Genomic DNA, 13,739 nt, shown 5'->3' with positions numbered 1-13,739 from the left:
GCGATCAGGTTTTGAAAGGGGGGGAGCCATAAAAAATTCAGGTTTTTCGGTCATGGTGCCAGCCACCCACCATGGAGCCCAACAAGGGGACGGGACAGGAACTTGCAAGCAAGTCCTGCCCACGCCAGCTGTACACCTTAACTATAACCAAATATGACTCAACTCAGGGTAGTTGGTCACACAAGGTTAACCCTAGCCGCCTATGAAAAGTAAAGAAAAACGAAGAAAAGAGGAGGAGACAGGAGAGTGGTGAGAAAGAGATAGGAAAGTGAAAGATGGAGAGGAGAACAGGAAAAGGCGACTGCCGATTTCCCCCGGTCGGGTCAGGCCGGAGGTGCCGTCTACAGGAAGCTGGGGCCAAATTGGTGTGTTGCCTCCGCCGAGGGACCTTAAGGGTCCAAACGCTCGGCATTGGCTCAAACACCAGGATCCCCTTTTCCCCGGACACGGCGATGCCACGCACGGCTAAGCGCGGGTGCTCGGGTCCGTGGTGGCACACTGCTCACCATCATCCCCCTGCGGGGATGTCCCTGCGGATGCTCAGGTACCCGTGGTGTCGCAACTCACCATCGTCTGCATGAATCAGACGCCCCTGCGGGGATTCTACAGACTTTTGGACTCACGCCATCCGGCCAGGCTGCTAAGCCTAACCTGGTGAGCGACTCTTCGAGCCGCCCGCCGAGCGGACGCACAGGCTGGCTTGTCGCGGTGTAACTCAGCTGCGCCATGTCTCGCATGGAAGTAACTGTGGAAGGAGAGAGTATCCAGCCTGAAGAGTTCCACTCTCAAGTAGGTTGGTTTAAGGTTAATTATTCCAAAGTCAAGGCCCTCTCGCAGACAGGGGAGGGAGAGCAAGCTGGCGACCCGACCCGAGATGGGAGGCAAGACAAAGCTTCAGCGCAAATAATGGCGATAAAGAGAGGGGGAAGGAAGCTGGCGAGGCAATCTGTTGGCACACAGCAGACGCGCCTCTCCCCCGAGCTTCATAAAATAGTGCTCAGACCGAAAGGGTGTCTCAAACTGATCATGGAACGCATTGACGCAAGAGTGGCAAACGCGGTGAAGATAGCGGCAGGGTTTAAACCGGCGGAAGTTAAGGAAGATATCGTACTCGTCAACCACAAGCAAAACTCGATTCTCATAGGCACTGACAGCCAGGAGAGGATGCAAAAGTACCTAAAAATCGGCTCCATTCCAACGCCAGAGGGACGCGTTGAAACGTTCGTCTACCTGGCTACTCCGGACGGCTGTGGGAAAGGAGTTATACATAGAATTCTGGTCTCGCACACCGTGGAATTCATTCAAGATATGTTGAAGTGCTCGCGTAACCCGGAGGTGATGGGAGTCAGGCGACTTGGCCGTGAATCTCGCACCGTGTTGTTGCTCTTTGAAGATGAGACAGTGCCGCACTGGATTTATTATGGAGGCATGCCGCTACGCTGCCATCTCTACAAGAAAAAATATCAGGTCTGTGTGACATGTGGACAACTCGGACATCGAGTCGACGTATGCCCGAACCCAGACAACATTAAGTGTCGAGGATGTGGTATGAGCAACCCCCCTCGGGAACATACTTGTGACCCAAAGTGTGCCCTATGTGGGAAAGGGCACATACTCGGAGACAAGAAGTGCCGGGAACTGTACAGAACCCTGCACATAATTAAGAAGCGACAGTGGAAAGAACGAACGCAAGACAGTGAGAGCAAGGCAACAAAAGACAGCGAGAACAACGCATCTGGACGACAGAGCAGACCAAGAACCAGGGCAGAAGGGGGATTTCACATGCGACAGGACTCCTTCCCGCGCCTGGAGTCGGGGAGAGGCTCTGGTGGTCACGGCCAGTCCACGGGACGCTCCAACTCCCGAGGTTACTCGGGATCCCGGGACCGCCTCAGCTGCAAGGGTCCTTCAAGCTCCCAGGGTCGTTCCAGCTCCCGGGCTCCTTCCGGCTCCCGGGGCCCTTCAAGCTCCAAGGGCCATTCCAGCTCTCGCAAGCGCTCCGCTTCCAGGGGGCGGGACAACACTGGCAGCAAATGGAACATCGGAGCCCGGCCCAAAATCGAGGGACGCTCTGAGTGTCATCAGCAAGGGTCAACGCCGCCCACGGACAAGACCCACGTGCCGGATGACCGCAAGAGGGTGAGCTTCGTAGATAAGGTCTCCCATACTCATCCACCCGGTGGGTCTGAGGACATCTTACAACTTAAACGCATGGTGGAAAAATTAACCGGGGCGGTTACGGCCCTTCAAAATGAAAACGCGGAACTTAAGAAGCAGCTGCAGCATAACATCCAGATAGATAACAAACGACAGGAAGCCGAAAAACCTCCAAATATTACCCAGGAGAGTACGATGGTGGTGGAGAAATCCCTACCATCACCCAGTATAGAAAATCGTTAGAGGGCGCACAACCCGAACTTACGCTGGAGGAAGTCTGCCATAAACTGGAGACCAACATTCAGACCCAGATTCAGGCCCTGGATACCAAAATGCAAGCGCAAATCTGGCATTGGAACCTAACATGCAAAACCAAAGTCAGTCGATTCTCTCCGCAATACAGGGACTCACAGACGTAACACAAGGACACAGGAATGAGCTCTTAGCCATCAATATATGGCAGCAAACTGTGGAACATACCATTCAGCAAATTCAACATGGCCATATACACAAAGAATAACTACTCGCTGTGGCAATGCAACTACCGGGGGTATCGGCGGAAAAGGCCGATCCTCCAGCAGCTCCTTGCGTCTCTGAAGGTATACCCAGAGGTTATCGCCCTCCAGGAGACTGGAGGCGAGTCAAAATTATTTGGTTATCAACCTTTTAACGCCGCAGGCGACAAACCTAATGTTACCACGTTCGTTAGAACGAACATTACGGCCATTGAACATGACACGGGCATCCGCCACATAGAGCACGTCCTCGTCGAACTTCTTCCGGCCAAAAAGATAGTTAGTTTAAGGGTTTTATGGCGCATAAGCAACGATGGCTATCATGCGCCAAAGAAAAGGTTAGTTGATGTTATGTCAAGTGTACAGAGGTTACATTATAATAGATTTAAAACATTGGCTTTCTTTAGAAACTTACAAACAAGTGAAAACTCGACAAGTGTTTGCTCGCCTAAAAGCAATGCGGGATGAAATGGAATGTGTTCATTGTAACCACCGTAAAAATTTTTTTTCTAAGTTCTTCGAGATGCCAACAAAAAATTAAAAAGTGATTTACTGTGAGCTCCTCACCACACATTTCACACAGAGGTTTCTCTTTTTTTGTTAATAAGAAGTTATGGGTGATGTGTGTGTGACCTATGCGTAAACGACATAAAATTACTTCGATAAAACGCTCTTTATAGCGGCATGATTTCCATTCCTTTAAAATGGGCTTTATGGTATGCAGCTTGCTGTGTCCTTCATTTTCCCAAGAAGCTTGCCACTTGGCTCTTAGTCTGCTATGCACTAACTTCATGTAACCCCTAGGATGCAAATTCACATGTTTTATTTCCATGGTTCTGGCTTGTGCAGCACACATGTCGGCTCTCTCATTACCCCTAATGCCAACGTGACTGGGAACCCAGCATAATTTTATATGTTTTTGTGTTGTGATCTTTACTATGTTGTGTATGATGCTTCCAATCAGTGGCTCCGTGGCATTTTTGGAGTTTAATGCTGCAACGACGCTCAGTGCATCTGACCAGTGCATCTTTGCCAAATATCAATGCTGGATGAAAAGGAATGTGTTCTTTGTAAAAGGTAGTAAAATGTTTTTTTCTTAGTGATTCGAGTTCTTTACATGAGAATAATATGTGGTTTACTGTTAGTTCATCTCCGCACTTTTCACAAACAGGTTTGTCTTCTTTTGTAAGTAGGAAGTTGTGTGTGAGATGTGTGTGTCCAATACGGAGACGGCATAAAATAACTTCGATGAAACGTTTTTGGTGGGAGCATGACTTCCATTCTTCTATAAATGGTTTTACTAAGTGGAGCTTATTATTTCGTTCAATATTCCATTGCGACTGCCATTTATTTCTTAGCTTGCACTGTACCAACTTCATACAGTCATTGTAGGGAATGTTCACTTTCTTTATTTCTTTGTTGCGAGCTTTCGCAGCACATTCATCCGCCTTCTCATTGCCAGTGATTCCAATGTGGCTGGGAACCCAGCAAAATTTTATGTCTTGTCCCTGTATTGTGGCGCTCGTTATGTTGTGTATGATATTACCAATTAGTGGTGTCACTGCATTTCTATGGTGAAGTGAGGTTAGTATGCTCAGAGAATCAGTGTAAATGATACTGTTCTGAATGTTCTCATTTATTATTTTTTCTACAGCCACCAAGACTGCGTAACCCTCGGCGGTGAAAATGGATGTACACTCAGGTAGCCGTACTATTTTTTCCCAATTATTCTGAACTACAGCACTTCCCACGTAGTGCGCCGATTTTGATCCATCGGTATAAAATGCTTCGTATTCTCTGTATTTTTCCTTGAGTGCTAAATATTCTTGTAATATCTGTTCATGTGGTGTATGTTTTTTCCGAAATTGTGTTAATGTGAAGTCGCACACAGATGGTAGGCAGTACCAAGGCGGGAGTGGATCAGGTTTGCGGGCAATATTAGGTAATATGTTCATTATGTCTAGTTCTTGGCATTTCTCTTCAAAGCGGAGAAGAAGTGGTCTGATTGCTAGAGGTTTGTTGGTAAATATTGTTCGAGATGGACACTTTGTAACGAGTGGGTAACATATGTGTTTAGGCTGGGAACGGATCTTTAAGATGTATGAGCATGTGAGCATTGTTCGTCTGTCTGCAAGTGGTGGTTCATTGGTTTCTACGTAAAGGCTTTTTATGGGTGATGTCCTGTAAGCACCAGTTGAAAGACGCAAACCCATATTGTGCACAGGGTCCAGTCGCTTCAAGTACGACGGCCTTGCTGATCCATACACTATGCAGCCATAATCTAAAACGGAACGTACTACAGAGCGATAAATCTGTAGAAGGCATACCCGATCAGAACCCCAGTATTTGCGTGAAAGGACTTTAAGTATGTTCAGTGATAGCGACACTTTCTTCTTTAGTGCGTTTATGTGAGGCAGGAAAGTAAGCTTTTTATCGAAGATGACGCCTAGAAATTTGTGTTCTTTTTTTAAAAGCAGTTTGGTTTGGTTTAGGTGTAATGTGGGATCTGTGTGCAAGCCTCGTTTGAGTGAAAAAAGTAAGGCTACTGTTTTCTGTGGTGAGAACTGGAAACCATTCTTGTCTGCCCATGTTGCCAGTTTGTTGATTGTAAGTTGTACTTGTCTTTCACATGTAGATATATTGGAAGATGTGCACGCTATCTGAAGATCGTCGACATAGACTGAATATGTTATGGACCTTGGTATAATTTTGTTAAGAGAATTCATTTTTACAATAAATACCCAAGTGAAATTGGCCGACGGCCGACCATCGGTAAGCAATTGGAGAGTGCTCGGCAGCCGGTATCCTCGGCCAACCAATGGCGGCCCCTAGACGGGCCGTGGTTGGCTGCCATTGGGCTGGTTAATAGTTGGCCAAAAACGTTCAGCCAACTACCGGCAAATGATAGGGAATTAGTCGGCACCCAACGCTCGGGCAACCACACGGGGACCATCGTAGGGCCATGGTTGGCTACCCACTGGCTTGGCCAGTGATGCCAGCCGCAAGACGCACGCGCAGTAGGCGCGTGGAAATTGCGGACGAAACGCTCGATCGACGTACGTTTCATATTATCTCAATATTCTTTTTTTACGAATACACTGCGCGCATCACTGCATGCATGGTGAGCCTAATTAAGTTATCAATCGGTGAAATGTAATGTGCAAGCAATATGCAGGTGCAGTGCTGCTGCATCAATTTCGTTTTAATGCTGAGCATTTAAATAACTGTCGGACGTGTGCAGTTTCATCGAGAGATAAAAAGGAAAGTCCCGTTATTCTGACATCAAACGAAACCGAAACTCAAAAGTTTCTGTTTCGATGTTTTATTGAAACTGGCAAGTAAATTTTTTTTTATGTAGACGTACTGAGGCAGTGTAAATTTTAACTTGCATAATTTGAGAACAAAGAATAAAATAACACATTTATATTACTTTTGTTTCTTGCGAACATATTTTCGACAGCACATCTACGAAAGCGCGGTGTCAGTCACAACGACTGAATTTGCGACGCGATGCCCTTCCCGCGCTTTACACTCTTTCGTCGCGTCGCGTCTAAAGTTCCGTATTACGCTGTAGCGGCGTAGCTGGCAGAGTGCTTTGGATTTGAAGCATTGGTTGTTCCTGCAGTGCCGTGTCTTGGCCTTTCACCATGACAACACCGCCTGATCTAAACGTCGGAAGGTAAGACCTCATCATGGAGCGGTTCTTGAGGGCGAAACGTCGCCGAGAGCTTTATCTGGCGAAGGCGGGCAGCGTGCGGTGTTTGCAGCAAGTCACAGAAGACGCAGAGGCGGCAGCTTGCTCTGAGACATTCCCCCATTTGCAATCCGACAATCCATCACGTTTAGCAAGTGTTGGAAACGATAGATTTGCACCGCTCGGCGACAGCTTAGGGCAAGCATATGGAGCAGTGAATACTTTTGAATCCTCTGTCATCGCAGCAGAGGCACAGTGTTGTTCAAGTGCAGATCAAGCTGAGTCAGATGGAAGTGACTTGCGCGGCCAAAACGCTGGTCCTGTGGAGCCTGATGAACATGACTTGATTGATGTTCCCGATAATGCCGAGTGTCCAGAGGGGATAAGGAGCCAGTTGAGGGCTTGGGCTGTGAAGCATCATATCAGGAGAGCGGCAGTTAATTCACTGCTTGACATTCTTAGGCCGCACTTCACTGATCTTCCTAAGACACAGTCTGCTCTAGTGTCCACGCGACAAAGCGTGCCGCTTGAAAAACTCGGCAATGGTGAGTACGTTCATTTTGGCCTTCAGAGAGGCTTATTGCGTGCATTGGACATGTGGCATTCGGTTCCAAGTAATGTTCTCTCAATATCAGTCAACATCGATGGCCTGCCTCTGTTTAAGAGCAGTTGCACACAAGTATGGCCCATACTTGTACAGGTTCACCACCCTCACAGCAAACAATCTGATATTATTTTTCCTGTGGGGATCTTTTGCGGCACATCGAAACCGGCTTGTCTGGATGAGTACCTCAAAGCGTTCATTGAAGAAATGGGCCCTCTGCTGTCAAATGGTATTCTACACAAATCCACTGCTTATAAGGTGGTACTAAGAGCCATTCTTTGTGATGCACCAGCGAAGGCCTTTGTGAAAGCCACGAAATTATTTTCTGGCTACTATGGATGTGACAAGTGCTGCACCAAGGGCGTCTATCTTGGGCGCATTACTTACCAAAACATGGACAGCCCACTGCGCACCGATCAGTCATTTGCTGATCAAACTCAGACGGAGCATCACAAAGGCATTTCCCCATTGACATCAATTGGTATCCCGATGGTAACAAGCTTTCCATTAGACTACATGCATTTGGTGTGCCTCGGTGTTGTGCGAAAGCTTATTGGTTACTGGTTGCGAGGTCCATTAAAAGTGCGGCTGGCACACTTCTCAGTTATGCAAATATCGGGGCATCTGGCTACAATGCGACAACACATAACTAGTGATTTTGCACGAAAACCCCGAGCAGTCGACATGTTTGAGCGATGGAAGGCTACAGAGTTCAGACAGTTCTTGTTGTATTCAGGTCCTGTTGTTTTGAAGAAAATTTTGCCGAGGGCTATGTACGAGCACTTTCTACAGTTACATGTTGGCATTGCAATTCTTTCTTGTTCTTCAATGGACTGTTTCATAGACTATGCTGATCAGTTGCTGCGCAGTTTTGTAAGCAAGTGCAAGTCAATTTATGGGAAAGAGTCCCTAATTTACAATGTACATGGTCTCATTCACTTGGCCAATGACTGCCGGCAGCTTGGCTGCCTGGATAACTTTAGTTGTTTCGCTTTTGAGAACTACTTGAAAGATCTCAAGGCTCATGTGAGGTGTGGAAAGAAGCCTTTGGAACAGCTTTACAGCAGAATCATGGAAGAACAAGCCTGTTCAGTTGTTGGAAGTGGATCCAGTGCTGAATTTTCTGCATGTGGAGTCCTTCCCTCTTCTTGTCATTCCAGTGGTCCTGCTTTGTCATACCCTACCCTGAAGCAGTACCGTAAAGTGGTGTGGAGGGGGAGCGTTATAAGAACAAAACAGCCAGACAATTGCCTCTTACTTAGTAGAAACAGGATTGTTCTTGTCAGCAATTTTCTTTTGTCTGGGTCCGAAATTCTCATTGTTGGTAAACTGCGCAAGAACGAAGGCGACTTCTACACACGACCCTGTAGGTCATCGCTACTGTCAGTCTTTAAAGTTTCTTCTCGTGGCAGCAATCTTGAAGTATTTTTATTTTCTGACGTTGTCTGCAAAGGCCTGCTTTTGCCCTTCAAGGGAAAGGATGTTTTTTTTCCACTGTTTCACCTCTTCTGACTTCTTTTCATGTTGCCCAGGCATTTCAAATATCTTTGTTGTTTGAGATCATCTGCAAAAGACAGCTTTTGCCTTTAAAAGTATTTTTCTCTGTTTTTTTGCATACTCCAGTTGTAGGTGCTTTTGTGGCTTTTGAAAACCCCCGTGTTTTTACTAATGCATCATGAAGATCATGTCAGTGCACTGTGTATGTGGCTGCGAACCCAAAGCTGTTGATGTGAAGTGCTAGTGATTCTGAAGTTGCGACGTGACAATGCAAAACTGCTAATTGAAGTGTTTGCGGCTGTGACATCTGGAGTTGTCAAGATTCAGCTCCGTGTGTTTCTTCTTGCCTACGAAACACCGGCTCATTTTTCTAGAACGTAAGCACAACAATCATTTGATGCCAGCATGTTGCAGTGTTTTATATGCATGCTGTGTTGATGCATGCACACAGAAGCTCTTCTTAGCAGCCAGATGAAGCTCTTGATTTTCTTCTAACTGCTGAACTAGAGCCAAGGGATTTTCACTTTTTAAGCCACAGTGACAGGCACTACACTGCCCTTGGGTGAATGAAGCATGCGAGTACATATAGTCTTGCTTGCATTTGATGCTGATTTCTGAATACCCCAGGATCAGGTTAATTGTGAAGTAGCTCTGTAGCTCTTAGAAGCGCATTCGGCTCCTGTGCCACACTATACTGTCCATCTCTCATTTGGTTTTTGTTTTATGTGCCATGTCTTGTTCACACATATTGTAATACTTCTCCCTGCAGGTTTCACATTGTGGAATTTACTGACGAAGGTAGCACGTATGTGGTGCCCGAAAGCTGGGTGAGAAGGGAAGGTGGTAGTGCAACTTGCTATTGGCCACCAACGACAGCAAAAAAGGAAGTTGACCGCATGATTTCATTAGAAGTACCTGTAGAGGACAACTGGCAAGGCTACAAGGCAAGAATTCTTGCAACTAAAAGTGAGCACCATTTTGTTTCATTTTTATAGTGATAATATAGCACAAGGCTGTCTATGTCTGGTCTTTTGTAATGGACATGCATCGCTTTAGTACTGGAACTTTTATTATTTGGTGTAAGGTTAGGAAGAATGTGTTTAGCAACAATTCTCTTTTAAAGATGATGCAACATAACAGTACTCTTTGTATGAAGTTGCCACCTACTGCACAAAAATGCTTCTGAAATATTGTTTATATGCCGTTATTAAAATTTGAAAACTTTCTCACGGGTGCTCTAAAACTGTTTCTTGACCCAGGCACATATGAGCGCGCCAAAGAGTGTCTTCCACATGCGCTTATAACTTCACATCTGGACTCGGAAGGCTCAGTTTCTGAAAAGAAGCGCCGGAGAAAGCGAAAGGCAGTGCTTCTTTCGGACAGCGAAAGTGGTGACGACATTCTCGTGGTTCGGTCACCAAGCACTAGGATGAAAAGTTAGTGCTTGTTGCATTTCGCTCATTTCTTGTGACTTGCTTGTTAATTTTCTCAATTGCACTATTGCTGAATACATGATTTTTCTTCTGTGGGGCAGTTATTTTCCTTTGTTGTTATATTTCTTTCATGTAGGAAGGAAAATATCTGGCATGAGCCAGGATGTCCAAGAACATACCCCCTTCAGAGGCAACTCTTCACAACAAGTCCACATTCAAGGTATAACACTGCTGTGTGCTGCCATATTTTTATGTGAAAGTAATTAGGCATAATCATATTGTTTAGTCTATATTGACCTTAAACTGCTTCATTGAATCAAACATTGAAGAGCATATTGCAACAAAGTATGTCTCTGAAAACTTTATAGATGGCTTCGTGGCTTCAAGGGAAAGACCTGTTCAGAGGGTGTATTCTAAGTCACCTATGACAAAAAACAGGCACATGAAAGAGCTTCCAGGAATGTCTCGCCTAGCAGAGAGATTTGCCAGACATGGTGGTATGGAGTTATTTCTATATATTTTACTGTTTCATTTTGTCTGTAGTTCATTTCAAGCTGGCTGTACGTCATTTAGTAGTGATTTTAATTACTGTCAGTAACCAACTAATTTCTCTTGCTTTCGAGGGTCTTAGATTCAGCAATGTATTGTGCTTACGACTGAAACATTTGCATCTAAAAATTATATGCTTCTGCAATGAAATTGCAGGTCTTCAGGACAAAGCCACCACACCCTCATGGGGTCACGACAGCAGCACTGACTGTGAAGCAGGTGTGATATCGGCTGCGTTTTTTACAACCTTATCTTTCGATTTTTATTATTTATTGTGTGATCTTATGCTGCACACATACTGAAATGAGTCGAATAAGATTAAAAATTCCGAATACCATTGACTTGTGTAAACTGTACATTGCTCCATGATGGTTTCCAAAGGCAGTTGAAAGGTTCAACATCTGGCATACTACAGTGACGCTGCTGCTGCCTAGTTTAGTTTTGATAGCCTTAGTTCAATGTTTGAAGCTTATGAGGCTGGACTCTGAGGATACATAGTTATCAGTAATAAAATGTGCTGTATAGAATTGGGGGCTTTTGTTTACTGGGTCCAACTTGTATCTAAAAGCCTTGCTGTGGGCTGAGTGCTTTACTTTTATTGTGTGACATTTTTTGTGTTGTGTATGTTTACTTGGTGTCATTTCACTCCCTTTATGTGTTGCGCTTCCGATGAACATGGACTTCAAAACTAAGCTGGTAAAGGCCAAACCACACCTCCAAGCCACCACATTGAGTAGCGCATTCCTTACAGTAAATAAAAAGGCATTTCATGTGGGGTCAGCTCACATTTATTCACTTAGAAGCAGGTATTCACTTGTAAATTTTCATTTTACAAATTATAGCTTGAATACATCGTGCACTGGGGTACACAAACTTGCATTTCGAAGGCATTTGAAACTGTCGAATGTTTCTGTGGTGCTCTTTCGACTGTAATGGCATTTCAACTTAATGCTCTGTAACAGCACAGCTGTTAATGCTTACAGCACGGGTATGAGATGCTCCTTATGGGAAATGTGTATAAAAATAGGTACCATATTTTTTGTTTGTTACAGCTCCTGCAAACACAAGTGTCCCGAAAGAGGCCGGTAGCCTGCCTGCATGGTTCACAGGTATGAGTGCACCTACAGCTTTTTTTCTTTAGTACCAGTTTATTTGCTATCCAAACAATATATGATGCACTGTGCCTTTGACAATACTTTAGATGTTGATGTACGAGTTATTCGGGCCTGTAAAGAGGAACAATATATAAGTTTGAAGTTCTAAATACTCGACTGTAGTGCATAGAGGGCTGATGTTCTGCTTAGTACTTAGCAGAAGTCAAATTCCCTTTTTCTGGATTTTGCCTCAAAGTTGTTCTTATTTTGCTTGTAGCCTTCGAAAAGAAAGTTTTTGACAACCAGATGAAAATAATCATCGAGCTGAAGAGTTTGAGATCACTGCTAACTGCAAGCAAAGCAGCAAGAGCTTTAGTTTTGCCCCAAGATTGCCCAAAGCTACCTGCATCAACAGTGGAAGATGTCCAAGCAATTGAAGAGTATCTTTCCTCGGAAGGGAACATGGAAGTACTTGTAAGTCTAATTTTTGCTCTTTAAACTTTTCCTCGGCTTTTCTTTAATGTTTGGTATGATGTATCTGCAGACAAACTACTGCTCAAGGTTTGGCGGCACGGATTTTCAAGACACAGTGCGAATTTTGATGCGAAACTTGATGAGCAAAGCAGCATCACTGCGATTCAGCTGGAAAGGGTCTCACGGCTGCAAGCACGCGTTTGCTGAGATGAAGAACATCAATAACATGATCCTGGGTAAGTGATTGTTTACACTGGTGAAGAATTGTCATGCTGTGCTAAACATGCTGGTCATTTTACCAGCCATATATTCTTCAGTACAATACATTTGTCCCAGGTGGTGGAAATTCCTGGAGCCCTCCACTAAGGTGTCCCTCATAGTCCATGTGTTGCTTCTGGGACATTAAATCCCGCAATGTTTTCCGAGGAAAAAAATAATTTTAAGTGCTTCGAGATTCTATTCTATTTAGTCTACTTTGTCATGAAAAAATTTCGTGTACATTCTTAATTTTGGCACTGCAGTGACGTGGACGTAATGAAATGCAGGTTGTAAATGATTTGCCTGTATATAAGGGTAAATATGCATGTTGGCGGCAGTGTAGCTGTTTTATTGTTGGCTTAGATTGCCTCATTAAAGCAACTTGTTCAACAATTGCTACTGTATACAGCATCAGGTTTCATGCAATTGTAAAAATATTGAATTTATAATGCTGCTTGCAATTGTTTAGTGCTATTTACAATGGTACACACAATGCCTAATTTTTCTGTATATAAGGCCCTGATTTTAGCTAAAACATTTATAATACTGTTGTGAAGACTTTGAACACTGCCCACAAATATATCATAATGGATGCTATGTACAAAGGACAGCTATTCTAGGTTATTGCATTTTGCCCTCATTGCTGCATGTTATTTTGGGTTTAAAGTGAATATTGCAATGATTATAGAATATAGTGCTGACTACTGTTATATCCGAGTCTGGACTACAAAGCACCGGATTATTTGGTTGGAATATCACTGCTGAGCTGGTTTGAGCCTTTTTGAAGTGGTGGCATTTGTTTTTGCTCTCTTCTTTTATCGTAGCCTGCCTGAGAGCACACTACCCTGAAGAAGCAACCCTGCAGAAAAGCAGCGCTGTTATAAAGCGCTGGCTGATTGGCGCGCAGGATCGGGAGGGTGGCCGCAGCCAGAGGCGCCAGCCGACTCGTGCAAGGGAGGCAGTGGGCACAGAAGAATAAGACTTCACTTCACTTCTCTTTCTTCACTTTAAAGACCCCCTTCAGGGAGTATTACATAAGGGGTTGGTTAATATATTCAACAATCATAAATGTGCGGCAATCATAAACAATCATATTGAACAATCATTGCAGTATCATACAAATGGTTACAGTGGATAAGAATGAAGGTGGGCAAGTGATGGCGGCAACATCGGCAGGGAGGGCATTCTAGTCAACAATGGTGCGGGAAAAAAAAGAACCCGAAAAAGTTGCAGTACGCGATAGAGGCCGGGCGATCTGAAATGGGTGTTACACAATACTTGTGGCGCCAGATCGTTATACATATTAGGAATAAAAGCGGACCGAGCACAGATCCCTGTGGAAACTCGATGTTATGGGGAGAGTGCCTGAGTTGTGATTGTTAATAGATCGAAACAAACTGAGAACAGTTCGCTAGGAATTCTTTAATTCAGTCTAGAATATTAGGGTGCAAATTTATAAAAGGC

The 13,739-nt window shown here is 44.6% G+C and overlaps 2 protein-coding genes across 2 annotated transcripts; both read left to right on the top strand.

Annotated features, from left to right (window-relative positions):
• Positions 1–6,235: 6,235 nt before the first annotated feature.
• Positions 6,236–13,521, top strand: LOC149344482 (uncharacterized). Its single transcript, XM_089546295.1, has 9 exons — positions 6,236–6,351; positions 9,237–9,433; positions 9,727–9,903; positions 10,037–10,120; positions 10,606–10,668; positions 11,502–11,558; positions 11,821–12,017; positions 12,088–12,253; positions 13,100–13,521. Exons 1-9 carry the CDS (start codon positions 6,320–6,322, stop codon positions 13,252–13,254), a joined length of 1,128 nt encoding a protein of 375 aa, XP_089402421.1. The 5' UTR covers positions 6,236–6,319; the 3' UTR covers positions 13,255–13,521.
• Positions 6,365–8,537, top strand: LOC149344483 (uncharacterized). The gene has a single exon (XM_089542802.1). It carries the CDS (start codon positions 6,365–6,367, stop codon positions 8,480–8,482), a length of 2,118 nt encoding a protein of 705 aa, XP_089398928.1. The 3' UTR covers positions 8,483–8,537.
• Positions 13,522–13,739: the final 218 nt, after the last annotated feature.

The sequence above is a fragment of the Amblyomma mixtum genome, chromosome 5 (assembly GCF_055824585.1).
Source record: "Amblyomma mixtum isolate Tamu chromosome 5, ASM5582458v1, whole genome shotgun sequence".
NCBI classification, from domain to species: Eukaryota; Metazoa; Arthropoda; class Arachnida; order Ixodida; family Ixodidae; genus Amblyomma; species Amblyomma mixtum.
This window is presented reverse-complemented; position numbering and strand designations above follow the sequence as displayed.

Bases quoted from the DNA above. Each gene is read 5' to 3' on its own strand.
- LOC149344482 (XM_089546295.1), top strand. From the start codon at position 6,320: ATGACAACACCGCCTGATCTAAACGTCGGAAG. The intron at 10,669-11,501 runs GTGTGATATCGG...TGTTTGTTACAG, and splicing joins CAGCACTGACTGTGAAGCAG to CTCCTGCAAACACAAGTGTC. The intron at 11,559-11,820 runs GTATGAGTGCAC...TTTTGCTTGTAG, and splicing joins CCTGCCTGCATGGTTCACAG to CCTTCGAAAAGAAAGTTTTT.
- LOC149344483 (XM_089542802.1), top strand. From the start codon at position 6,365: ATGGAGCGGTTCTTGAGGGCGAAACGTCGCCGAGAGCTTTATCTGGCG.